General features: G+C 49.3%; 10 protein-coding genes across 10 annotated transcripts; 5 read left to right on the forward strand and 5 right to left on the reverse strand.

Annotated features, from left to right (window-relative positions):
- Nucleotides 1–440: 440 nt before the first annotated feature.
- Nucleotides 441–974, forward strand: HO133_002167 (uncharacterized protein; the record flags this gene model as incomplete). Its single annotated transcript, XM_037293094.1, has 2 exons — nucleotides 441–591; nucleotides 646–974. The coding sequence occupies 2 exons, from the start codon at nucleotides 441–443 to the stop codon at nucleotides 972–974; spliced, it is 480 nt and encodes a 159-aa protein (XP_037150747.1).
- A 1,890-nt stretch (nucleotides 975–2,864) lies between these two features.
- HO133_002168 (uncharacterized protein) lies at nucleotides 2,865–3,899 on the forward strand (the record flags this gene model as incomplete). The annotated part of the gene is made up of 1 exon (XM_037293095.1): nucleotides 2,865–3,899. One exon carries the CDS (start codon nucleotides 2,865–2,867, stop codon nucleotides 3,897–3,899), a length of 1,035 nt encoding a protein of 344 aa, XP_037150748.1.
- Nucleotides 3,900–4,923: 1,024 nt separating this feature from the next.
- Nucleotides 4,924–6,027, reverse strand: HO133_002169 (uncharacterized protein; the record flags this gene model as incomplete). Its single annotated transcript, XM_037293096.1, has 11 exons — nucleotides 4,924–5,003; nucleotides 5,065–5,091; nucleotides 5,212–5,227; nucleotides 5,288–5,320; nucleotides 5,371–5,384; nucleotides 5,436–5,490; nucleotides 5,545–5,593; nucleotides 5,655–5,670; nucleotides 5,821–5,881; nucleotides 5,951–5,958; nucleotides 6,009–6,027. 11 exons carry the CDS (start codon nucleotides 6,025–6,027, stop codon nucleotides 4,924–4,926), a joined length of 378 nt encoding a protein of 125 aa, XP_037150749.1.
- Nucleotides 6,028–6,488: 461 nt separating this feature from the next.
- On the forward strand, nucleotides 6,489–7,371 carry HO133_002170 (uncharacterized protein; the record flags this gene model as incomplete). The annotated part of the gene is made up of 4 exons (XM_037293097.1): nucleotides 6,489–6,505; nucleotides 6,647–6,894; nucleotides 6,962–7,118; nucleotides 7,200–7,371. The coding sequence occupies 4 exons, from the start codon at nucleotides 6,489–6,491 to the stop codon at nucleotides 7,369–7,371; spliced, it is 594 nt and encodes a 197-aa protein (XP_037150750.1).
- A 937-nt stretch (nucleotides 7,372–8,308) lies between these two features.
- Nucleotides 8,309–9,534, reverse strand: HO133_002171 (uncharacterized protein; the record flags this gene model as incomplete). Its single annotated transcript, XM_037293098.1, has 2 exons — nucleotides 8,309–9,102; nucleotides 9,156–9,534. 2 exons carry the CDS (start codon nucleotides 9,532–9,534, stop codon nucleotides 8,309–8,311), a joined length of 1,173 nt encoding a protein of 390 aa, XP_037150751.1.
- Nucleotides 9,535–10,027: 493 nt separating this feature from the next.
- On the reverse strand, nucleotides 10,028–11,280 carry HO133_002172 (uncharacterized protein; the record flags this gene model as incomplete). The annotated part of the gene is made up of 4 exons (XM_037293099.1): nucleotides 10,028–10,369; nucleotides 10,438–10,696; nucleotides 10,748–10,905; nucleotides 10,960–11,280. The coding sequence occupies 4 exons, from the start codon at nucleotides 11,278–11,280 to the stop codon at nucleotides 10,028–10,030; spliced, it is 1,080 nt and encodes a 359-aa protein (XP_037150752.1).
- A 4,149-nt stretch (nucleotides 11,281–15,429) lies between these two features.
- On the forward strand, nucleotides 15,430–15,923 carry HO133_002173 (uncharacterized protein; the record flags this gene model as incomplete). Its single annotated transcript, XM_037293100.1, has 2 exons — nucleotides 15,430–15,558; nucleotides 15,612–15,923. 2 exons carry the CDS (start codon nucleotides 15,430–15,432, stop codon nucleotides 15,921–15,923), a joined length of 441 nt encoding a protein of 146 aa, XP_037150753.1.
- A 3,370-nt stretch (nucleotides 15,924–19,293) lies between these two features.
- On the forward strand, nucleotides 19,294–20,103 carry HO133_002174 (uncharacterized protein; the record flags this gene model as incomplete). The annotated part of the gene is made up of 2 exons (XM_037293101.1): nucleotides 19,294–19,569; nucleotides 19,627–20,103. 2 exons carry the CDS (start codon nucleotides 19,294–19,296, stop codon nucleotides 20,101–20,103), a joined length of 753 nt encoding a protein of 250 aa, XP_037150754.1.
- Nucleotides 20,104–21,037: 934 nt separating this feature from the next.
- HO133_002175 (uncharacterized protein) lies at nucleotides 21,038–23,956 on the reverse strand (the record flags this gene model as incomplete). Its single annotated transcript, XM_037293102.1, has 8 exons — nucleotides 21,038–22,462; nucleotides 22,517–22,761; nucleotides 22,812–22,968; nucleotides 23,020–23,112; nucleotides 23,163–23,342; nucleotides 23,389–23,471; nucleotides 23,522–23,725; nucleotides 23,785–23,956. The coding sequence occupies 8 exons, from the start codon at nucleotides 23,954–23,956 to the stop codon at nucleotides 21,038–21,040; spliced, it is 2,559 nt and encodes an 852-aa protein (XP_037150755.1).
- A 1,712-nt stretch (nucleotides 23,957–25,668) lies between these two features.
- On the reverse strand, nucleotides 25,669–26,125 carry HO133_002176 (uncharacterized protein; the record flags this gene model as incomplete). The annotated part of the gene is made up of 2 exons (XM_037293103.1): nucleotides 25,669–26,013; nucleotides 26,069–26,125. 2 exons carry the CDS (start codon nucleotides 26,123–26,125, stop codon nucleotides 25,669–25,671), a joined length of 402 nt encoding a protein of 133 aa, XP_037150756.1.
- Between the last annotated feature and the right edge of the window lie 45 nt (nucleotides 26,126–26,170).

The raw sequence follows: 26,170 nt of genomic DNA on the forward strand, positions 1-26,170 counted from the left end.
CATCAAACGCCGAATTTTTGATTGCTACTTAATACATAGCGACGTGATGGCCTCATTCCGAATCTCCAAGATTTTTTTTTCATTGATGTGCTAGACCAAATGATGGGCGGAGCTGCTAGGACGTCTTCGAACCGATCATAAGAATCTGTCGGAAGGGGTTTTGGAAGACCTGGAGAGTGTCATTGGGGGAATGGTCCAATGGAGATAGAGATTGCGCTCGGGATTGCATGCACATCTTCGAATGCCTCTGAGTGACCGGACATCCGTTTTCATAGCATTACAAAGTAGATGGTTTACTCTACCGTCTTTGGATCAATTTAGAGTAAAGCCAAGTTGATTTGATGACGGTTACAAGCGGCTCGATCCTACTCATCCTTTCCGCAACCCTTGTGCTATTCCACCTCTTACTTGAACCCAGTCTCTTCAATCCACTCACGATAATGCCTCCAAAGCCCAAACTCAACGTGCACAACTTCCCCCGACCACCCCTCCTCGAAAAGACACCCCGCCATCTCCAGGTCAAATGGCGGGACCAGACAATCGCTGATACCAAAGACGCGTACTGGGTCCTTGAAACGACACATCCTCCTAGTACACCTTCCGAGTCGACAACTGCCTAAGGTCCCGATTACTGATCTCTCTCAGCCTACTATCTCCCCGTGACGGCCTTCACCCTTCCCCTCCACCCCTCCCCCCACACCTCCTTCTGCGAATGGAAAGGGCGCGCTACGTACTGGAACCTCCAATCCCCTGACGGCGACAAAGAGGTCGTCAGAAACAGAGCCTGGAGTTATGAAGCCCCTACGAAGGGGTTCGAGGCGATCAAGGGGTATATTTCGTTGTATGCCGAGCCCTGGGATTGCTATGTGGATGGGGAGAAAGTGGAGCCGCAGCCGGGGGACTTCTACGGGGGTTGGGTCACGGGTGATATCGAGGGGAGGGTGAAGGGGGGCCCGGGAACGTGGGGTTGGTGAAGGGCTTGGAGTTGGAGTCGGAGTCTGGGTATTCTATTGTGGGTTATGATAACCTCATGAGTGTTCGGGAATCAATGCTGCGAACAGCGTGGTAGGGATAGAGTTTTTCAATTGCGAAGAGCAAATGGTTCGTTATCTTGTCCTTGCCAGTTTCTCTTGCTAAGCCATCCTCTCCTTGCAGCCTTCGAACTCGAACAAGGCATTCCACATTTTCACCCTTTGCATGCTCTGGGCTCGAATTCAGTCGTGTCTTTTGCGGACAGTCATTTGCAACCTTGTTGCCTTGAAGTTGCAGAATCTAAATAGCGACCACCATCCCTTCAGCACTACCCTTCGCATGCCTGTCTTCTGGAGTTGCGGCAATTTGGATTCTCTCTGGTGTATCTCCTATGGTGCTTGACACAATTGAGACACAGCCCTTTGATTTATTCAGTAGCCTCTTCCACAGCTTGCTCGGTGAGCTGCTTGATGTCAATGTTGGGACTGCTGCAATGTTTACCGTAGGAGCCCTGCGTGACGTCCCCGTCCCAGTACTCCTGGAATTTCGACAGCCCAGCTGATAAGGCGATAATGCTTGTCTTGTGACACTTTTGGGCAATTGGCCAAAGGCCAGACTTGCTGAGCTGCACGGAGTAATATCTAATGTTGGTGAGATGGTCGCAAGCCTGATAGTTTATGTATCGATTGTGGTTCTTTACGGCAACACACTCATGCTCGAGCAGAGGAGCCATGATGTCCCGGCAAGTCTTGCGAAGCTCAACCAAAATGGCTTCGAGATCTTTTCTTAATGCGGTCTAAACGCCGCGTTGTTAATCGATAATTGCAAGTGATGTTGTCGAACGCAAAGCTGGGAATAAGACACCTACAAAGGAGTCTGGCAGGGAGCACGGTAGTCTGGTTCGTTCTGAAAAGCTGTACGATCCTCCATTCTATTGAACAGCATAAGGTTTCTCGAACTGCGCCAGAGATACTCTTCGTTGTCTAAAGCTTACGAGATCCAGACCATTTCTGCATGACTTTTAATGCCGTGTGAGGAGCCAGGCCATTTCTGCAACTACGCATGACTCCATTGGTTGAGTGCGCCAACTAGATCATATTTGTCGCAGAGACAAGCTAACTCTCTCGAGAGTGAGAAGTTAATATCAGCGGTGAGGTCCTGTTTAAAATGAAGAAGAGCCTTGCACAGTCAGATCATGGCTTCTGAGTTGTCGTTGGGAAGGGAGATTGACGGAGTATCCGGTGAAGTCGCGTCTACGAGAGCTTGACCCTCGGCCAAATTTGGGACTCAGCATTCCTGCAAACATGGGTGAAGCCGGGCTCAGCACTTTGGAAGATACTCGAATCGACGACTGGGTCGGTCTTCCATCTTCATCTGTTTCGAGTATCAACAAAATTCGCCGGCCAGATCAGCATCGTCAAGTGGAAACAAATCCGATGGCGTTCCTGCGGAATGGTCCATGGTGATGGGTGATGGACGATGGTGAGAAGTTTCCGTTTCCAGAGGCACGGTGGAGTGAATTTTTTGAGTAAGGTGATTGTGTTTGGTGGCTATCCGACTTACCACTGTGCGTGCTTAGGGAAGACATCCTTGCCGAGTTTCAATAGACTGGAATGGTCACATGGTTAGAGACTTAAGAGTGTTGAGAATTCCTCCATCGGTTTGTTGGATCCGAGAGAAGGAAAGAGAAGGAGGAAGAAGGGTGAATGCAACACAACCGACTTACTCCATCTTCGCCATCAACACAGTCGTGACCCATTGCTCTCGCATTCGCCAAGATCTCTGCTTTGTGACACATATTTCCGGTGAAGTCAACCTTATAAATATACCAGACAGACATCCTCTCCTCCTTTCCCGCACACCCATCTATCATCTCCTCGATATCCACAATCATGGCAGACCCTTCATTGACGCCGGCGCAAGCCACGAAGATCGATGCTGATCCCGCAGGTGACCTGGTGTTGGTCATCGGCTCTGGCGACAATCAGAGATCGATCCGAGCTTCGTCTAAGGTACTCAGCTTAGCCTCGCCTGTCTTGGCTGCGATGTTCAGTCCTCGTCGTTTCTTGGAGGGTACCTCTCTGTCCTCTTCAAATCCTCCAGAGATTTATCTTCCAGAGGATGATCCCGAGGCAGTCACCAAGTTTTGTCACATCGTTCACTTCCGAGAATATCATGGCAAGCAACCCGGTCCTTCGTTCAATCAGCTCAGGGATATGGCACCTTTTTGCGACAAGTATGACGCTGGGTTAGCGTTCAATCCCTGGAGCGAGCTATGGTTGCATGCCCGCTTAGGCTCCGAAACACCTGGAGGCTACGGAACCTTGCTGGCCCTCGCGTATGCTTTCGATAACCAAGAGAATTTCTGGACCAGCTCTCGTAACATGATACAGTACGACACGGTCGAGCGTTCGCGTGATACAATAGATGAGCTTTTTACATTGCTTCCTCAGGGCTTGTACGGTAAGCTGGCTGTCGACCCCCTAAGTTGGCAAAACCCAGACCTGTTCAGTACTAACTATCCTTCTTTCTATAAAGCATCAATCGACCAAGATCGCAAGTCTGGTCTACTTGACCTTTCTTCAGCGGTGGAACACATCATGGCTCGATTCTTTCAGGACAGCCCTAGAAATTTATTGTCCGAGATCATTCAGGTTAGAGCCGGTTATGTCTTCAAAGAACTATATCGGCTCAATATTTGGCCAATCTCAACTCGTGTCGAATCAAGCAACTTGGACCGTATCCAGAGAGCAATTACCAGTTTCATTGAGCAGGAAAACGCCGCCTTCAAACAGCAGTTGATAACTGTAGTAGACAGGGCGGTGGACGCGCAGAAAGGTCTTTGCCTCTGGTGTGTACGAAAAGGAAACATCCACTCGCACCAAGGCAATTGCCATGCCCGTCTTCGATATCTTTGTACTGGCTAGCTCCCACTTGAAAAACAGCAGCAATGGCAACATTCCGATAGCAGCTTGCGTTCTTGGGGCAAGCAGCAAGGGTTTGACCGGGAAGCATTTGTACAGCGGTCCAGGTATTTATTGACATTGTGCGAGCCCACCACTCGAATGCTCTCAAGCGGGTCAGCAATTAGCGGACTGACTCAAAATATGAAAGATCCTGCTAAGGGGTGTTCATTAAAGCAATATACATACTTAAGTTGTTGACCTTGTTCATTGAGGATACCGGTCTCTGTATAGAAGATGCTAAGGTTCTTTCTTAACATCTCATCCCGCAGGTTTTTCTTCTTTCGCGCCCACTGGAAGACGCCAGTAGTCGGACAGTACCTCAATCGTTATGGGGAACACACCAAACGGGTAATCGGGAGGGTTTGTCAAGCTGCAACAATCCTCGCAATTGGGTGGTGCAATGTGTTGTAGGGCATGAGGACAAACAGCTGTTTCGAGCCGACTTGAAACGCCCACGGTGGTGTGGATACGTCTGAGGGACTCTACTTGGTCGTAATAGCTAGGATGGTTGATATTTGGTTCAAGAAGAAGTACAGTGAGCCTTGGGAAAATCGGAGATGTCAGACAGGAATCGGGGCGGTCGCTGGTAGGTGTCACGCTGGAGTGATAAGATATTAGGGCAGTTTTGAGATGTTGAAGATGGGGAATTGTTGAAGATGTAAGTGAAAGGACAGAACAGATTCAGTATAATGGCTTGTGAAGGCATTTAATCATAGCATATTTGCTTCATCAGGATGAAGCCCTCCAGACTTAACGAACGCTCCGGGATAGAGGCAGGCAAAAGCCGAGGCTCCCAATTATAGAATTCTTCAACCCAATGGTCAATGGTTTAGTCCTGCCAACGTACGACTTAATCTCGGTACCTCGTGGCCAGTCAACTCCACTACATATGCCATCCGATCATCACAACCTTTTGTATCACGAACATCAGCCTCGTCACACCCAACGAAAAAGCTGATACTCCACGCAGCTCCATATTTCCACCTCAGACCATCAGTCTCTCCACTTTGTCTTTCAACGATTGTATCTGACCCATGAGGTCGCTAGCCTCGTTCGTGGTGATGCCTACTTCTCCGTCAACTTCCCGCAATTCCAGCGTTCTGATCAAAGAGGTAACATCTCATACTTGCGCTGATCACGGCCCTCGAGACTCCTATAGATAGTTCGGGTTTAGCAGTCCTCCTTCAAGGCAAATCTCGAGCAATGAGACAGCTCAAAGGAGCAGTCGAAAAGCAGTCTGAAATGGAAGGATATGCTTCAAGATTGTACATACCACAAGCCCTTCCCAACTAGAAAATGTCGAAGTCAGCGTTTTTTTCTCAAAGGACTGCTTCAAGATGCACACTTACGGCAGTCTTAGAAGGCACGTATACATACGGGACCTTTTGTAGATTAGTATCCACTAGCTGTTCGTTTAAGGACAGTCACTTGCATTTTTATCTTCACCTATCGGCTGGTCAGTGCATGGCAACAAAGCACCTCACCACGATTACTTACACAATAGCGGTAGATGTAGCAAGATAGCGAGTGGAGCAGTATCTGCAGCGAGAACCTATTTTCTTTGGTTAGGCGCCATCCTCTGATGTCTGTACATGGTGTGACAAACAATAATTTCTGATGTGCCTCTGTTCAAAGTCTTTGTAGCCTCATTGGCTCTGCGTGTTGGATATTGTCAACGTGTTACTCTTGAAGCGTAAAAGGGTAAAGTATAGATACCCTTTCTTGAGTTGGCCTAGACGATTTTCGAGTTAGCCTCTTTGCTGTACGTAACGGCATAGAATGCACAACACAGCTTTCACGAGATATAAGACTGCCAAAATATCCTCCGACTCGGTGTATGCTTCTCGAGGTGAGGACCACTCGGAGAAGGAAGCATACTCACGGTAATGCGAAGCCTGCTGCACCAGATCCAATATTTCCTGCGCGAGCGACGACCCTGCTAACTGGAAACCCAGTATTCAGTATCAACTATATCAATGGTGGGGAGTGTTTTGGGACAGGAATGAAGGTACCGGCCAAGCTGCACAAGCATTAGCAAATATAGTGAACGTGTAGAAGAGGAGGGCATACCAGCTGACTGGTCCGTCATTGCGAGAGCTCCAGCTGTCCGTAGTTTGCTGTTTGAGAAGGTTGGAAGAGGGTTAGACAGTAGTAGTGGTATGCGCCGGGGGTTTTGAATAAGGTGCACAGGGTTTGCTCTTCGAAAAGATAGGAAGAGGCCTGGACAGTAACGGTGGTATGCGCCGGGGTTCTGAGTAAGATGCAAAGGGTTCACTGCCGTGGCTCGCCCTTTGCACTGTTCTTAAAAATGTAAAAACTCTTGACTTCGTGAAGCTCGAATTCTCGGCTCAAATCTGATCGGCGCTAAGATCGTCCAGCATCACGTGACTTGATATTAGCTCAGACCGAGGGACGGCGTCAACGTCTTCAATCTTTAGATCGTCACCATATCGATCGCCAACCATCCACCGTTCATCACAGTCGCTCGACTAATCTGTCCATACTCGCCTTCTTCTTGCGCCCAAGGAACCTCCCTACACAACTCTCAAGATGTCTTCAGATCTTTGGTAAGTCGTGGACCTCATCCCTTTTTCTGCCTATCTGTCCGTGGGGCAACCAGCTTTATGGAGCTTGCACCCCTCCTACGACCCCATGCCTGCAGACGTATGCTTTTGAAACCATTGGGGCTGACACACACATCCCAACAGTCCCGTATATGCTGTTAGTACTCTGTCCGACCCTCAAGCCAGCGAAGCCCGGGCTCTGTTGGGATTCCTTGCCATCCATGTAAGGTCGAAGACGGCGAAAGCTAACATCGCACAACAGCCCTTTTTCGGTGCGATGGGATGCACCTCCGCCATCGTCTTCACCTGCTTTGGCGCTGCCTACGGAACGGCTAAATCCGGTGTCGGTATCTCAGCAATGGGTGTTCTACGACCTGATCTGATTGTCAAGAGTACGCCTCTTCCAAGAACAATGGCTTGATTGAATACACATCAACAGGTTGCTGAATATCATGACAGATATCGTCCCCGTTATCATGGCTGGTATCATCGGTATCTACGGCCTCGTTGTATCCGTCCTCATCTCCGATGGCTTGAAGCAAGAGATGGCCCTTTACACCGGCTTCATCCAGTTAGGTGCCGGTCTTAGTGTCGGCTTGGCTGGTCTTGCTGCTGGGTATGCACATTTCTTGCTGCTGCCTTAACTGCCTTCCCTTCCAGTACCGTCGCGCGGAAACATGCTTACTCTGATGCCTAGTTTCGCAATTGGCATCGTTGGTGACGCAGGTGTCCGTGGTACCGCTCAGCAGCCCAGACTCTTCGTCGGCATGATCCTGATCCTCATTTTTGCCGAAGTGTTGGGTCTGTATGGGTTGATCGTTGCCCTACTAATGAACTCCAAGGGCACGCAGGATGTTGTCTGCAAATAGTCAAATAACCAAAGACTCGCTCAGTATGACAATGGAGAACTCTTGACACCGATTCGGCCCTCGATCACCTTCACCACTATGTATGAAAACAAGGAGAGGATTGCGGTAGTAGCGGGAGGGAAAGGGGAAGTGGAAGTGGAATACGTCTTTTTGGCGTTGTTTGTGCATTAGATTGATGCGGTAGATAAGGGGCTGGGAAGCTGGCTCTTTTAGTAAAATACCAGTCTTTTCGCTTGGGACGTGATACATGTACACCTCCCTCCTCAAATTGGTAGCACGTCTAGGGTACAGCTTCCGGGTACTGTCTCCGGGCACACGTATCTTGCTACCTACAGAGTGCGTCACTCGTGAACACGATCCTCTGTCCCTTTGGGGGCCCCTTCCTGTACACACTCGCTCCTGCACTCTTTCGTTGCGCTGGCTCTTTAACCAGACTAATCCTCTGGGGGTTAACGGTCAAGTGAAGTGAGCAAAGGGGTAGATTATTCGTTGGTTACCGGAAAGTGCCCCTAAAGATACAGTTGAAGTGCGCCGGGTCTGGCACCCATCGTGGCCGAAAGATTTGGGGGGTGTACATGTATCACGTCCCTCTCGCTTGCACTCTTCTGCCATTCTAAGCCTTTTCGAGCAGGAAGATTGCTGTTTCCACCCGGAAGCATGACTACCGATCTCTATCCATTCTGCGAGAAAGTGACAGTAGCTGGTCAGGTTGACTTAGACACCAGGGCTCCTAGGTCGCGGCATGAAAGAGTCGCTCAACTCCCGCCAAATACCAGCTCCCTATGAAGGAACACAATAAATGCCGAAATCAATAAGAAAGTCGTATCAAGCCATTCTGTAGCTGCGCGGGAAAGCACCACGCAGTCCTCTTTACCTCTATGACGAGCATTACATAGTGCCATTCCATGCCACGCAAGTCAACGACCAATCCAAGCTCTCATGTCCTATCCAACCTCCTCCTCAGATTCTTCGTCCTCTTCATTAATTTCTTATATTTATGCTTCTTCATCTTCAACTTCCGTTGCCTCTTCACGCTGATAACCTGCCATATTTCGCCATCACCTAACCTATCCATGTACTGTAACTGCCTTTCCCGCATCCGTCCCAGGAATGGCTGGCCGCGGGGTGCAGGTGGCAAATATACCTCTTTCTCCCTTTCTCCTGCAGAAGAGCTCGGGCCTTCGACGATAGGGGTGGTGTGCGACTCGTAGGACTTACGGCCGCTACGGTACGTGCTTTCTTGTATAGTGAGGGTCGTGGTGAAGGTTTTTTGCGTGACGATTGATTCGGATTGGAGTTCGGCTTGCTCAGAAGTCTTCCGTGGGGCTCCTTCGGGGAGAGCAGAGTCCATCGGAACGGGAGGTAGTGGTCTCATGTAGGGCCGGAAGTTCTTGACAAGCTCTTGCAGGTTAAGGTGAAAGGTTTTAGCTGGTAAGTCGAGATGGTGAGGAGAGGGGTGAGCGTTGGAGTGTGAGGCCTGAGTGACAGCAGCACGGAGATCGACTTCTTCTTGTGTCATTGGCTGGGAGTTCTGGTTCTGGGTGCTCGAGGCAGTATTCTCGAGTGTATTGACGGCGGATGAGAGGGTGTAGATAACATTGGTCGGTTTGTGCTTCGGGATCGGTTTTGGGTCAAAGATCGAAGAAAAGGCAGCAGCAGAAGACTCTGGCGGTATAGGCATTGTGACGGATATGGGCCTGTGTAATGAGAAGAAGTTTGACATGTGAACATCTAGGCCCTTGTTAGCCAGGCGCTTATCAACCGCAAAGGATGGAAAGTCATACCAACGGCATGCAAGTGGTTCGTCGTGGGCACACTTGGCAGATTGAATGTCAACTCATTACTGCTCTTCCCCGCCGTGTCTTGGATGCTGTCTTTCGACTTCCGTTTGCTGATACGGGTGTTGGGGCGTTTCTCTATGCCTTCCTTGACCGCGGCTTTAGCATCTTTGCTGGGGGCTTCAGAGGGAGTAGTGATGGCCCGGGTCTCATCTTTGGGCGGACTTGGGGTCTTCGAGGATGAGTGTTTGCGCTGGTGGTCGTGTGCTGGTAATTTATTTGGTGGGCTTGCTATCAGGGTTTGGGATGTTCTGGAAAGGGCGGAGCATGATAGGCATGTCCAGGTACTTCGGCGAACGAACTCGCTCGAGTAAAGCGACAGCATATCGATGCGTTCACAGTAAAGCAGAAAGATATTCAGTCATGCCTTTTTCGGTGTAATGTGGCATAAAAAATCTGGCATAAAGAGATTTATGGCAAAGACCGTTTTGCGGTGCGATCTACGGTGGTCATGTCAAACCAAGGCGAATCTCGGCAGGTTCTAGCCCTTACATCTACTCGCGATGTTTGTCTACGAGGAATAGACATTTTTGAGACTCTTTGATACACTTCATGTACATACCGGCCGCTCTACCTCTCTTAGATACCCGCGTTCAGCTATGTTCCAGCCCCAAAATATCTACAAAGAAGTAGACATCCTGTGCAAACGCTGAATCCTCTTCTCTCGTCTAAATCAAAAACAGTATGCGTAGAAGGAATTGGAACATGACAACGAGATTAGAGTACGCCTAAAAAGCGCCGGAGGGTATGGCATCGTAAGGGAGATGTTTCGAGTGTCCAGTCGTAAGCCATCAGTCTTATCCAGACGTCGTCCGTCATCATAGGATCAGTGTAGTGAGGTTGCTTTGTATTATAGTATCCTGCACACTTTGCATCGTAAATTTCAGCAGATTGGTGTCTGTGGCATTGGTGAAGTGGACGTATATCTCCCGGTCCTCTGTGCGGTTGAGAGCTTTGAATTTATTTGCAAAGTACTCAGAGGCGGCCTTGTCGTCATTGGACGCTCCTGTATAATCCGGAAAGTAGTCGCTGACGGGTTTTTCAGCGATCTTCTCCTTGAAAAGGTCGGTTTTGTTGAGGAAAAGGATGATTGAGGAGCTCTTGAACCAAGTCAGGCTCATTATAGACTCAAAGAGAAGCAATGCTTCCTGCATTTGGTTCTGCGAAATAAGGCAGAGTCAGTCAGTATATTGTAAGGAGAACAGATGCTCCCGAGGTAATCACATACGGCGGTTTTGTCTTCCACCAGACATTGGTCGTAGCCGCTTAGCGCAGCGACAAACATGAGACAGTGGACTCCCTCGAAGCAGTGGACCCACTTCTTACGCTCCGATCGCTGGCCTCCAACATCAAACATGTGGTAATTGAGCTGTCCAAGTTCGAAGAGGGTTTCAGTAATTCCAGTTGTGCGGAGACGAGAGCGTAGGACATCTTGATCACTCGGCAGGTAGTCTCTAGCGAACAGTCGATCTATGTTGGAGTAATAGCTAGGACTTGTCAGCAGTTCAAAATAAAGAGGCACTGGAACTTTAACTTACTATTGTATATTATCGTGGAGTGCATATTCATTGCCACGTCTTATGCATTTTTGAACAGCCTCATCCTCCCACAAGCCCTTCATAGCCATTTGGCATTGCGTTGGAAACGTATCGTCAGGACCGATATCAGCGGCAGACGCTATGATCCGCTCGTACTCCTGGTCCAATATTAAGCATAGAGACATACGTGGAGACTATCATTATGTAAGTACCTGTGATTTTTCGTTCTCATACTCCAAGCCAAGCTCCCGCATCTCTTCTGCAATGATCTTGAATGCGACTATCATGTTTGAGAATATGACTTGACGCACTTCCTTTCGCTCATCCAGACGAAAACCTTCAGAGTATATGATCCGCATTTGCTTCAAAATTGTTGACTTTCCAGACTCGCCAGCTCCCAGAAGTAAGATTTTGACTTGTCTTGCTTGCGTTTTCTTGTCTTTCCGAATCATCTTTTCGATCTCCATATTCTTTTTCCTGTCTTCACTCGTTGAACGGGCGAGGACATTGCCTCCAGACTTGGGAAAGCACATGTTGAAAACCATGGAGCCAAGTTTGGTCTCAACGGTTGAATCGGCGTTTCGTGAGGACAACAAGGTTTCCTAGCTGATGGAGAATCAGCATTAGCCAGAAGTAAATATTGTCGAGGCTAGGAATAATCGCAACAAAGAACTTGACTCGCAGGGCCTGCTTTCAGTTCCATTCGTGTGGGCCGTACCTTTACTAATGCTGCAGTATATAGTTCTTGCGCAAAGCTGAGGATTGATACCCACCTAGTCGATTTACGATGTCGGGGCAGGACGCTCTATGGCTTTCAAGCCAGGCAGCGAAGGTGGTATGGTAGACTGCAGAAATGAAGGGAGCGTTTCTCTATAGCACACGTATGACATGAGCAGGCGGCTCTGACGTTTGACTCGTATCTGTCGATGACTGCCATCGAAACTCTCCTTTGCAAGGTGTCATTGTGCATGTGGCCCCCACATGACCTAGATGATACCGCGTCTGCAATAAAAAGGATTCAGGTACGTACAAGGCGTAGTCCAATGGAAAACGATATTTTGACGATGCTGGCAGCAGCTGTCCTTGCGCTCCACGATCTGAATCTGTCCTTTCTCTTGACTGATTTGCTGGTTCGCTCGGTATATAGTCTCCCTCCGGCCTCTTTTGAATGTCTGTTAAGGGCGTGAATCCGATGTGGTCCGAGTAATGAAACGTCTAGGTACTGGAGGCAATTGCGACGTCGATAGTCGCTTACCGAACTGTTACGACTCGGCCGAGGGTTGTAGCAAATGAGAAATTGGTGGTAGGTCAGATGATGTTCAAGAAATTAAGTCTTCTGGCCAGGCTCCTGCTTTCCTTTTGCATGGCGATGAGTATGAAAGGAAGACGTAGAGGATGACTGTTCAGCGGATTGAAGCCATTTGCCCGCAAATGGTGATGTTATTGGGAGGTGTGGTAGTGTGGTATGTAGTGTGGTAGGAGCCTGACGTGCAGCGAACCGTCTGTGTTGCTAGTGGACGGCTTCGTTGGTGCCTCTTGATTTGTGTTTCAGGCTCTTTCGCCTAACAAAAGATCCCTGTCATTTCCGGCACTGCCACGGCGGGTCTTCCCTTTGGGTAAAGCGCGCTTCAAATCCAAAATCTTCTTTTTCCAGCTTTACTCCCTCACTCACTCCCTCACTCACTCACTCCCTCACTCTTTCTTATAATAATTTCATATTTCTACGGTACTATGCCCTTTATATTCAATCTTGCACTATTGCTCTGCTCCATCATGACGACTGGATCAAGGCCCAACGCTGGGTTTTCACCTCGCCAATGCCATGGCAGATCATCAGGGTTGATCCTTTCCCCCGCTTCCTTCCTCTCTCTCATGAATCGGGCGTCAACAGAGCTCGCAAGCAGAGTCCTTCGAACTATGCTGAGCCCCCGGCGTACCAGAGATTGCTTCACTATGTCATTCAAAAGGCGGCTGTGCATGTCATTGCAAAGCTAAGAGAAAACCTTGTCGATTATGATATCTGCTCTGCGCTCCAAACACTGCATGTTGATTAGGTGCCTTTTTACTACTGCTACCGCTTTACAGTTCGTCAAGTGACTGACCTGAGATTCTGACATTGAGTATTGCGGCTGCGGCTTTCGTCCACTTGTTTTACGTCCATTTATTTTACGCGAATTACTCCCAGGTCTTGCAATCTTTCTCGCAGCACAACATTGCTTATCACTGCCAGCAAGTATAGTAATGCTAGTTTTGGTTACTAGACCGTTTCTGGAAAATAAGGCGGCAAAAAGCGGCGTTGACTTGTCTGCTGAGATGAAGTGCGCGATGATCGCAGAAAACCCTCCTTAAAAAGAATGGAATGTACCTCAACATCGTGAAGCCCAAGGGAAGAAAGGATCGATGTTATAAAAGCAGCACGAATAACGGCAGGACTAAAACTAGACGTGCCGCGAAAACTATCATTTTCGATCATCTAAGCCCCATGCCGCCTGTGTTGGCAATGCCATTTCAGGACTCGTGGACACTACGACGGGAACATGCTCGGCTCCCGTTACAGACCTACCAAAACCGGAACTTGGAGCTCCAGGACAAATCATTCCGATGCATTGAGTACACTCGAGACGCACCGCTATTCCGTCTATTTGGTTTCAAATTCCAATTGCCATCCGCGCTTGGATTTGATACCTCGATTCGTCCACCAAATAACGTACGCTCACGTGTGTTTCAGATCTCGAGAATGAAATAGGTGTTTAGATCTGGATCTGACAAATTACTCGCCGCTCGCGTGGTCCGTCGTTACTCACTTTTTCTTTGTTTCAGGACTTGATCAGCACCATGGCCCTAGCCATGTTACACCACTAGCCTTTCGATCGATCATGACGATCCAATCTCATCTACGCAGACAACCAAGAGTAGCAGGCTTTTTGGTAAGCTTCTTGCGGGGCCTGTCACATTTACTTGTACCCTCACCAGCTTTTTCGCAGAGTGAGTGTGTCTCCGCACGGACTTTCCAGAACGAATCGTGGATGTTATTCGGCTCGTCCGACGAGCCACCATTCTTGGCTGGTCTGGGCTTTTCAACGCCTCCGACAAGGCAATCTGATCGAAATTTGAAACTAGACTTCCCACGTTAGTACTGTGGGCGGAGTCTCTTTGACAGTGTGAGGCTTCCAACAGCCTTTGAAGCACCGCCCTTGGTCGTGATTGTGCAATCTCCTGGCCACCACCCTGTGTCTCCCAAAACAAGTTACAAAGGAACAGTACCTGTTTGTCATCAGGCCTCCTTTCAGTTTGGCCTACAAAGTGGCAATGCTTATCTCAGAGCCTGAGCAGCTCAGCATTCAAAACTTTATCCGCCAAGAACTTGCAATCCTTGGTTTCACCCTACCGGGATCATCCGGTGCACATAGCGATTCTTGTGCTTCCACACTCTGAGAGAGCAAGATCATGGTTCAAGGTACTCGTACTTAAGTAGCAGGTTCCACGACGACTTATAGGTCGGATAACACCTTACGGATCAGAAGCTTTTACCGCTCTTAGAAAGATAGTCGACATGGTAGAATGGTGGAATGGTGGAGCGGTGATGGTATGCGGCAGAAACTCCTTCATAAAAGCAATGCACTTATTAGATGTGTGAAACAATCTTCACCGCAATTGTTTGTCATACTCATGACCACTGGTAGCACCAAAGGTAGGGGTCGGGAAAGATTTACTTTTTTTTTGACAGGGGGATGCCAAGGATCGCTTGCGGGGGCGCTAGCTAGGCGGGGTGCGGGCGCATGATTTGGTAAGGTAAAAGTAAGTAAGGTAATTCGAGTAAAGTACCCTTACTTTAATTATAAGTGTGCAGGGCAGTGTGCAGCGAGTATGTAAGAAATTGGCTGCTGACGAGAACACCCTGCAGGGCGCTAGAGGGTCGAGTTAAAAAAACGTGCCTCGCGTGCCTCGACCGAAATTTGGATGATCCGACGTATCACGTCTCTTCCTCACCCACATCACACTGGGGGGAAAATAAAAGTAAGCCACCAAAGAGCCTTCCATTTCCTTCTTCGGCAACCATTTCACCATTCACACGTGGCAACCCTAAGAATGGCTGTGGGGGCTTGCTTCTCTTTGCGGTATATGCTCGCACAGATCGTGGGTAGCTTGACCTCCCTTCTCGTTGGAGGATGCCGAAAGTCGGTGTAGCTGTCGACAGGGTGTGTTGGTCTGCGTCTATATAGCTATCACTTTGAACCATCGCTGTCGTCTGATTTATTTCGCTCATTGCTCCCAAAATCTTCCTTCAAACATCTACCATCCTCTTCTTATTCTCCCTCTTCCTCTGCTTCTTCTTCCTCCACTACACTACCTTGGCCTGACGTTGCCTGACTGCCTGCCATCATCTATCTCTTATACACCTCGATACTTGACTGCTTGCCCTTTATCCCACATGGATCAGATGTACATGACCCCTACCAGCGACTATTGCGCGTCGCCAATGTCCTTCCCAAATGTTCCTGAGCTGCTGTCTTGCTCATTCGATGACGTCTCAACAGATCCGAGCCCCAGCCCTCCGATGGTGAGTCCGCGAAACACTTTGCTCCACTAACCCCGAGTACTGACCAAACTATTTTCAGATGTATGGTAGCCTCAACAACCGATACCACACATACCCAAGTCCAACATCCTATCCTCAATACATGGACTCTCAACCACAAGTCGTCAACTCCATCGAATTCACAGACCTCACCCAGCCTCAATTGGAAGACCGACGAAGAAGGCGATCGAACACGCAACAGGATAAAGAGAGCGTCTCGAATATGCGCATCGTAAGTGCAGCCAAACTCCGGTAACGCCGCTCGCCTCGGCTAATCCTTAACAGCGTCGCCGCGCCCAAAATCGAGCCTCTCAGCGCGCCTTCCGCGAACGCAAAGAGAAGCACGTTCAGCACCTCGAACACGAACTTGAGGAGCTCGAGGCAAAGCACCAGAACCTTTCAAGATCTTACACCGATCTTGACAGCACACACGCGAAATTGAAAATGGAGGTCAAGCAGCTACGGAGCGAGCTGGAGTCGGTCAAGTCGTCGCGAGAAGGCTCTGTCAACGAGAACCCACAGTCCAACAGCAACTTCTTCGATCCCTTCTCCTCCGACGGTAATTTTTACGGCTCAGGGACAGAAGTGCGGTTCTGATCATATCTTCTACCTCCTTCTCTCTCGGCCTTGCTCTACGAAGATTGGGCTGTTGGATTTGGCGTGTGAAGGGACTCGCTGTCAAATTTTTGGGTTACCGTGTCTTGCACTTTAGCGCCGATATCGCAGTGTGGTGGCGGCAGCGAAAGGCTGTCACACGCAAAGAACAGGGAAGCTGGGCGCTGGGGCGTTTGCAATGGTTGCCTGTGCCGTTTAATGAATTGTTTTCTAAAAAGCCTTTGGCCAACCTTTTGCTCTTGTAACTGTACAATGATACGATCAATGGAAGATATGATGCAACCTTATCCGAGTGGGATGCATGCGGTACTATGTACCACGTACCATGTACTATGTATATCATAAAGTATCTGCAAGGTCTCGCGTTGTCCGTTGCCCTGCAGATGCCATTTGAATCCTGCAATCTGCAATCCTGTCGCTACTGACAGTGACCATAAGGCTAGACGGGCGCCCCCTCCGACGTAGGAATTACCACACACACACACATACACACACACACAGACAGTGACCGCTCCCAACCTTAAACCCCCACAAACCGCTTATTATTCTTTAGCGAATGCGAGCCTTTTGTTTCTCTTCAGCCTTGTTTCCCTCGGTCATTCGAGACATCATTATGTCCGAGCGCACATTCGCTCCCCTCCAGGCTCCGACCGAGTCGATTCACTGAGGAGGTCCTGCATGGAGTCTAGTATCGCCACCACATTTTTCCTTCTCACTTATCAGTAAGCACGTACGTCGGCACACGTGGAGAGAAGCCTGCTGCGTAGGAGGCGCCGAAGAACGCCTCCCTCAACTATTATTAATATTACGATTCACAGACGGCCCGCCTGGGCTGGGGTACACTGTGTTGTTTTGTTTTGGTCTTCCCGCTAAAAGTTGCGAAGGTCTGAAGCGCGAACTGGTTTCCTCATGTTGGGGGTTGGCGGGGGTGTGAAGGAGGGGTCCACTGCCTTCTGAGTTGTACTCCTGCATGCGCCGGGTGACGTGCTTTCTGAAGAAAGTCCGGAGACCAGAATGTGAGGAGATGGGCACGACTGTTCGTAAGAGCGGTCTGGAACCACCAACCACAGCGAACCATGCAGACGTTTGACTGCATATCTCCAGCCTCCTTCTATTATTTTGACTTTGATAGCAAATGCCATATCGAGTATCTGTACCCTTCGCAACGCTCCCGAGGTTCTTGCATTGTCCCAAGACAAAACTATTGATACCAAGACCTCCACCGCCTTTTCTTTTCTTTTCTTTTCCACCAATGTGATCAAACTCTCCCGATGCAAGCTGTTGAATGACCACAACCTTTTCGACTATCTCCAGCCCTACGACAATCTTGAATTATTACTGTTTCACGTCACATGTTATATTCGAACAAGAGCGGAATGACACCGCTGAAGCACAATTTTTGAAGAGAGCTCAAGCGAAACAGAGATCATGTTGCAGGCTGACGGACGCCGATTGGCTTTGTACTTTGGAGGTGGGGAGTTCGAATCACGCAAATGCCACAGGTGGAACACCAAGTGGAGATAACAGATTTTGAATTGGGCTCACTTGTTCGGGATGAGACAGTCTTACCCTCCGGTAACCGGGCGAGCCCAGATTTCGGACAAAGTCAATGGTAACCTGTCCATCTTCTGGGGAGACAGAGCATGGTGGACTGCCCTTGAGTTCAGGCTACTGAGTGCTGTCGACATTACCGAGAAGCAGAATTGGACATGAACACTTGATCTCGCAGCAAGAGATCCCGCATCATCATTTTGCATCATTAGGTTTCTAGTAAGGTCCTTGAAGATGATATTTAGAGATTAGACCATCTGCTGGGTAGATGGAAAAGGAGAGGTAGCGGCCAGCTCCGAGATCAACCTGTACATGGTGTTGGCTGCTAATAGGTCTCGTGGGATCCTATCCTGTTTAGTTCGATCTTGGTAGATGCTCGTTCAAGGTATTTCAGCTACTGACGATAAATAATCCAACTCCCCGAGTGTCAGTGTCCATACAGCATATACTCCCAAGTCTTCGCACTTCTTGAGGCCGAATTCTCGGACATCTGACTACGGCTTCTCGAGAAATTATGACTATGCGTGTACGAGTAGTGGCATATACAACTCGTACGACTTAACTTAGATCCTTCTAAGTTATGACAGTTATACAGATATCTTCGAATACATTATACATAGTATTCGAAGGTCGAGGCTTTTGATGAATTAGTCGAATATGCTATCCCTCTTTTAAGTATATATACGATCTATCCCCAGCTGAGAGAAACTTGTACGTTTAGGGAGCGCTATACGAGGGTTCTTTTTCCTTCTTCCATTCCTAGCCGAGAACAAAATAAAGATAACGCTGGAATGGGAGAGGTAACCGCATGGAGTAGAAACGAGGTAGTAGAAACCCAATGCTGCCAACGTTGATTGAAGATGTCAATTCCTTAATCACTTCGGCAGAAGGTGCGGAGACAGACTTAGCCAATCTAAGACGAAGAAGTTGTATGTGAAGAAGGTGATGTTTGGGAAATCGCTGAAGAGCTGTTGGTGTGGAGATTGTTTTCGATTGTTGTGCTTGTAGATGTCATCTTTGAAACACCTAGAATGCCAATTTCCAACCCTCGTATGTTCGTCTTCCCGTCGACGACGTACCTCTATTGAATTCGAACCTACGCTGCAGCTGTATCGAGCACAGCAGCAGTAGCAGTGCATGTCAAACACCGCTGTCGGGCTTTCCTGTGCTCCCGTCCTCGCTTTCCCGCCTTTGACTGCATAGAATCACGATCACGTGCAAGATGCAATGATGAATAATCTGCTTCCGGGTGCTCACAGGCTTGTCCTCAATTTCACCAGTTTGTTCGGTGCGCCGTTCAAAGGTTTTTGTTACGCTATTCGCGGAACACCCTGGGCGACATATCGAGCTTGTCTCTGGGGGAAACCAAAAAATGGGAGGGTGCTTGCGATGCAGAGTTGATACGAGCCTACGAGTATCTAAAACGTGATTGCCTTCGAATACTTCTTCCTGCTGTCACCAGTATCGACCTTTCCGGCTGCTCCCTGTTGCCAAGCAGACACCAAGACTTCCAAGACTTCCAAGACTTCGCTGCTTGGCTCCAAGACCGCCATCTTAAAAATAAATCTCCCCTCGATGCCTGCCTTCTCTTCTCTACCAAGACCAGCCAAGGACTCTATTTCCAACATGACGCTGCCTCGTCCCCCGTCTTATCCTTTCTTTCGGACCTCGCTGCCCTTCTACCCTTGGCCCTCCTCTTCTTTGGCCTTTCTTGTGTAATACTCTCGTCATGCTTGAAAGCGTTGTGAAGCTTCACAATATATCTTCTTCCCAACCGTCTACTACTGCTGGTGACCAAGCCATGTCCAGGCTAGTCGCCGAATGTGGACCTCTGAGACCACCCGCAGCAACATATCTAGTCCGTGGGGAAATCGAGTCCCGAGACACTTCTGCTCCAATCAGAATCAACGACTCAACCAACGCACGACCTAGCTCTCATGATCCAGAAAAAGAGCGATTTCGACGGCATACACGCCCTTCCCGTAGTTCATCCTACCAGCACTCAAGGGTCATCTGTGCTGATGACGGGGATGATGTGGATGACAACGAGTCCAAAGAGCACGCATTTTGGATATTAGTAGGCAATCTTACCTCTAGTGAGATCTCTTCTCACTGACATGTCCGCGATCAACAGATCTACCTCTCCGCCTTGTCGCCTCTTCTTGCACTCTCAATAGCACCTTACACCCTCCTCATGGGCACGCTACTTCTGCTGCTCTTTCCACTGTGCTTCTGCTTGAAGCAGATACCTGTCTGCGCACACTGCCGTCATTTCCTTTCGCCGCTACTCGTCTTCCAGCTCAAGCTCGTATACTCTTCCTGCGACAGAGATGACACTGTCCATTCCGAGACAAGCGGTATTATGGTGCTTGTCCTTGTCTCCATGCTCTCTCCTCTGTATGCCATGGCTATAGCTGTAGCGGCTTGGGTCGCTGGTGTTTTCTGGTTCTACACTGCTATGTTGGGAAATCCAGACGGGAGAGAAGACAGAGATGATGGAAGAGAGACAGTTCTAGCAGTGAGAGGATGGTGGGAAAGGTGGTTAATCCAATGCTTGGAGCCAAAGCGAAGTTCCACATTGCGGGATGGTGGACCAGAAAGTGGCTGTTGAGAGCCAACGCCACTGAACGATTGAGTTTTGTCTGCTGCGAGGATCTAGAGCCAGCGTGAAAACAGGGGTCGAGGTCGTAGGCAAGGAGAGTTGATGCGCTGTGTTACAGCTGGGAAATCGTGATATATACGTGAGGGTCCACGCGGCGCGAATATATGAACGGTCGTCTGATTGAAGGGATCTCGAGTCACGATTACACAAAATGAACGGGCAAATCTAGTTAATGAAGGCCCTTTAGGAGGAGGAGAGCTAGCTACTACACCATGCGTTAAGGGAGACGGTAACAGCGCAGGTGTCATGTCGATTGTCGCCTCCCCTCTGATCCTCTACATATTGAAGCCCGAGGGATGTAGGAACTGTTCCAAGAACGTTTTCCTGCGAGGTCGACAGCGGTTGAATACGTTCGAGAATTGTTGATCGTAAACATAACGCGGGGAGGTCTTATGTTCGATGATGATACTCCGTATAGCTAGCTATGGAACTGCTCTGGGCTTTGATGCCTGTCACGCAGTATAACTGACATCATCTCTTCATCTCATCATCATCATCATCATGGGATCATGGGAAAGAAGCATAAAGAAGCTCAGATGGTTCATGTTGTAATTACAGAGATTCAAGGCACACTCTCGACCGCTCAAAATTGGCCCCATCCTCCCACCTGCCTCTCCGCCCTCGGACCCAGCAAGCTTCGCTCGGTTCAATACCATATATCCCCTCCAGAACTCCGCTCGTATAAAGCACAGCGAATTCAGATCCCATGTACACACAAGCTGCATCCATGTGCAATTTCATTCATCCGAGGTCATGCTAGGAATCGTAATGGTATCCGGTGTTCTGAGTGCCTACGCCAATGTATAAAGCTGGTCACATTGTTAGCACAGTATTGTTGCAAAGACATGAGTCAATGGAAACTTACGTATATGAATATGCATAATCACTTCTGCGCCTCGACTTTTGGCTGACCGTTCATGTTGTTGTGTTGCGGACTGTTGCCTCCGCCTGATCCCTCTTTCCGTTTCTCTTCCTCACCCTCGTCATCATAATCTTCATCAACCTCCACCTTCCTCGCTGCTGCTTCGTATGCCTCCCGACGCTCTTCGCGGCCAGCATCAGAGATAGGCGTTTGAGGAGGCTCATTCGCCGTTGGCTGATGCATTGAAGGCAGCGTTGGTGGATGATGAGCGGCTTCAGACGGATGATAGGTTTCGTCGGCCCTTCTCTGCTCCTCACGTCTAGCTGTGGAAGAGCTCCGACTGTGTCTGAGTAGAGGAGATGCCGGCCTGGGATAGGGAGGAGACTGTGGTCTCCCCCGTGGAGACCCTGGTCTCGGCCGAGGAGAAGACTTCCTGTCTGGCGGCGATGCTCTACGGTGACGGTGGTCTTCTAACCTGTTTCGGCTCTCGCCGTTTGCGTGGTGCTTGTTTGCGACTTTGTACTCATCATCAGACTCATGGCTTCGCTTGAACCCAGTAGATGGTCGGTCATCTCTCTCACGAGCAGCAGCTTCAGCAGCAGCGAGCGCCGCCATTGGTGGCGGCGCACCGGCAGCGATACCTACCGATTGAGAGGTGTTGGGGTGATGTTGTTGATAATGCTGCTGCGGCGGGTAGTTGGGGCCTGGTGGGGACACTCTAGCTTCTGCAATCGGTCTTATCTCAGGTGGAGGACTATCTCCACGCCCGTAGGGAGCTCTAGGGCCTGGAGGTAGCTGACTGCCGCCCGTGGCAAGTCTCAAGCTAGGGTCTGGAGCTCCATAATTTGGATTGGGAATCCGGTTAGCGGTCGTTGGTCCAGACACAGGTAGTTGAGGCTGCGGTAACGATTGGGGAGCCGAGAACGGGAGCGTCCCATTATGATTCAAATTTGGTGGTGGTGAAGCTCGTCGTATTGGGGTATGTCGGTGTTGCTCTTGGTATTGCCTAATCTGATCCTGACGCGGGCTTCCTTGCCTTTGCGACGGTGGCGGTCTCACAGGCTCGCGCTGATCGTACATACTGGAGGGTTGGGTCTGAGGCTGAGGCTGAGGCTGAGGCTGAGGATTGGGGATGTCTGCCAAACGTCGACTCCAATCGGGTGCAGTGCCATTTTGCGCTGGACTGGGTCCATGAAGCACTGAAGGGGGGCCTGTCGGAACACCCCACTGTGGGCCCGGAGGAGCACCAACGCCGGGGTTCTGGTATTGCTGAGGATGCACGTCTTGAGGTACTGGGGCATTTTGCTGATTAGGCATCCCGGTAGATTGACCATTGTTACGTAGAAGCTGCAAGCGAGCTTTGATATACATATTACTCGGGTCGAGGTCGAAGGCTCTTTGGTATGCGTCAAGTGCATCAGCAGTCTGATTGTTACATGACTCGTACTATCATTGGTTAGTTTGAACTTGTGTAGGTAATCGAATCTCGCGAAAGCTCACCAAGGTCCCAAGGTCATACCAAACTTCCGAGATGTACGGATTCAAACGAATCGCTCGGGAATACGCATCGAGGGCATCTCGGTACTGATTGATTTGATAATAAAGCACGCCAATGGAGCACCAGAAGGTGGGGTTACGGCCATCTCGATAAACCGCTTGCTGGTAGGCTTCGTACGCCTTCGAATATTTCTGCTGGGACATGTAGCATCTTCCGAGAAGATACCAGCTTTGCGCATCCGTGTTGTCTGGACTGTTTAGCACCACGAGAGTGTACCCTAGGCTGTGCACAACTTACCAGAGCTCACAGATTTCTCCAAATACTCGATTGCTTGCTCCTGGCTGTTGAATAGCGGGCTTTCCTGGTGGTGCAACCATCCAAGCTGTTGTAAGACCTTGGCGTGATTGGGATCCCTATCAAGAACCCGGCGATACGCTGCTTTGGCGGAATCATACTGCTCATCTCGTGTTAGTCAAATGGTAATACTCAAGATCTGAGTACGTACGTCTTTGCGCTGTTCATGGACGTGACCAATCTGAAACCAAATATCCTCCTCGGTCAGTGGCCTAGGGGGATTCTGGACGATATACTTGAAGCACTTTGGTGTCGTTAGCAAGGTACGTCTACAACATGGGCGTAGGAGGTTACCTCTAAGCTTTGATCGTACTTTTGTTGCTGTTTGTATATTATCCCAAGACGGAAGTAGATCTCGTTTGCTTTCTCGAAGTCTGGCTGCATAGTCATGACCTGGGAAAAGGCCTCTTCGGCATGCTCAAGGGAGCCATAACGATCGTATAAAATGCCAATACCGTACCACAGTTTCGGTTCCTATCGAAGGTCAACCGGAGCAACTGGGACATCGCGGAGCACTTACTTTAGGGTCTCGGAGGTGGTACAGAGCCTGCTGATACGCTGCATAAGCTTGCTGGAGATCCTCCATCATGAGGAAGCAGTGGCCTTGTTCTCGTCAGCGGGATTGCGTCGATGCGCAATATGGAGGTAGCTACCCAGGCTGCCCCAGACTTCACCATTACTCTGATCGAGTTTCAGTATGGTTTGTAGGTATTCTACGGCCCTCGGGAAATTTTCCTTGGTCCTGAGGATACATGAGATTGCATTGAGGGCCTGTATGGATTGGTAGTTGTGGCGTAGAGCCTGCTCGTAGGCGAAAAGCGCGCCATCGGAGTCTCCTTGAAGCTCACAGGTACTGCCTATGTGATGTCTTAGCTTGCGATGATGCAAGTATTGATAGGCGCGATGAAGTACATACCTATTCCCAACCAAATGTTCTCACTCTGGGCATAGAGATGCGCTTGTGTAATCTTGGCGTGTGATGGTTGTTGCATTGGCAAATGGCCGTTGACTTGAGGATGTCCGGCGTGTAATCCATGATGCAGATGAACACCTCCAGGAGAGGCTGGTTGATGATGATGATTCGCCATTGGGGGGGTTTTTTTTGGATGGATGGAGGGATAGAGAGGGTTTGAAAGAAGTGAGAGGTGAGAGGTGAGAGGTGAGAGGTGAGAGGGTCTGCGGCGGAGCGGTCACCAATTCCCCCTGGCTGGGTCGAATGCTTCCAAGACGTACCGAACCTTAAAAATATGGAGGAGCAAATATAGTAAATAATAAGGCAGATATTGGTGTTTTTACGGAGAAGGTGTTAGTGGGAATAATATCATAATTCGCAAATGCAAATGCACATGTAAAATGCAAATGAATAAAATCAAGTAGTAGTAACGAGGGTAAAGGGAGGAAAGGGAAAGGGAAAAGGGAAAGGGATATCCTGGAGCCGTTCAATGTCGTGGGGCGGCGCATCGTATGTCGCACACCTATCTCACTAGCTCCCTTGTGATTTGGAAAGGACTAAACTCCCGCACTCGTGGTGGCTTTAGCGCCAAGACCCACCAACAGCCGGGATCTTACTTTAGCTCCTTGTACTTTATGAGCCTACTTTACCTTTTTTATGCGATTTCATCCAGCCCACGCCTTTACTGAGCTTAATTTTATCTACACGAGTACTCATCATCACTTCACCCCAGGATAGAGAAAGAAAGTAAGGAAGAAAGAAAGAAAGAAAGTAAGAGAGAGAGAGAGAAGGAGGAAGGAAGAAGAGAGAGCAGAGCCTCTCATCCCATCTCTAATCCTTTCGCAAAAGAGTGTGGTGAGGCTGACATGAGAGGGAATTCACGAACCGCATCCACATACCCTTGTAGATCTCCAACGCATCGCCTAGTAAGGCAGCTGGCTCCGATCTTTTTTATTTTGAGTGCTGACTACATTTATTATCACTTACCTTACTACCTTTCAACTACCACACTAAAGGACAGAGACCGTGACTTATAGGCGCATTCATGGAAAAGTAAATGTGCTGCTTTGTTTCCGAGCCAAGATCGTCGCTTGTCACCAAAGCGGATCGCAGGCTGCGTCTAGCCTCCCTCAACCGAGACTCTTCTGCGACGGGGGCCCTGATCTCTTTACCACTATGTACTACAGTACTACTACTATCACCACCAACCGTATGGCCTATGACATGTAAAACCAGTTGCGCATTCAACCTTAAAGATTAAAATGTTCTCGCTTCTCCCATCTCCTTCATTACCCTGACAGCATTTCCGTGGGGTGATGTTATAAGCGCTTGATTTGGGAAGCCGCTCAGACCACTGCTCAGATGCACGATCCCTCGACAATAATAACAAGGGGAAAGGCTCCGCGCACACCCCTTGCCTCTAGCCGTATATCCCCCCCACTTCTCAAATACTCCCCAGAACCACTTTGCACCTTGACTGCTCTTTTCACATGGCTCCCAGTGAACCCTCAATGAATTAAATGGCCAAGGTATGTAGGTACACTCAGGGTTGATGGCATCCAAGTATGGCAGTCGGAGGGGAAAGGGTCCCGCATGGATCGGAGCAAATCTGCATTCTCGACATGGAGAGATGGTAATACATAAGCTGTGTAGATAGAGTAGGTATGAAGATTGAATCTACTAGAGCGATCGCTATGCCTCTCCTGCCTTCTTTAATCATCCAAGTCATCTTTCATGTCTTTGCTCCCAATGACTCTCGGCTCACGAGTCACATCATTCAACGCCGTTCAATGCAGATGCAAATGCAAATGCAAATGCAAGCCCCAAGCCCTTCCCATGTCGAACAATTTAAGCATATCGCACACTAGGCTGCACATATCCAAGCGGTGGATACTGCGGACCACCTTTGTAGCCTCCATACCCATGGCCACTGCCACCACGTCCTTGTCCTTGCTGCGCGCCACTCATCCATGCACCCTGCGGCATAGGGCCCCCCCACCCTTGGTTCATGGGTGGCATCATTGGCTGGGTTCGACGCGGCTGCCGAGGGCGTCTGCATCGTCGTACAATGCAGCTAAGGATGGAAAGCAGCAGAAGTCCGCCAATGCCACAGCATATTCCAATGACGAGGTTACGATTGTCATGAATCCAGCTACCGATTTCTTTGGCAGCGGTTGAACCTTTGCATTGACCCTATTGAAAGTCAGTAATGGAAGCTCAGATGAGCGAAAAGCGGGATTTTACTTACGTTATTGCACTTCCCACCACCACCGCACACAGTACCGTCAAGGAAGTTCTGCTGCATACTGTAACAAACACCTGGACCGAACTCAGGGGAAGCACACGACAG

The sequence above is a fragment of the Letharia lupina genome (assembly GCF_014066315.1).
Source record: "Letharia lupina isolate WasteWater1 chromosome Unknown contig_14, whole genome shotgun sequence".
Lineage (NCBI taxonomy): Eukaryota > Fungi > Ascomycota > Lecanoromycetes > Lecanorales > Parmeliaceae > Letharia > Letharia lupina.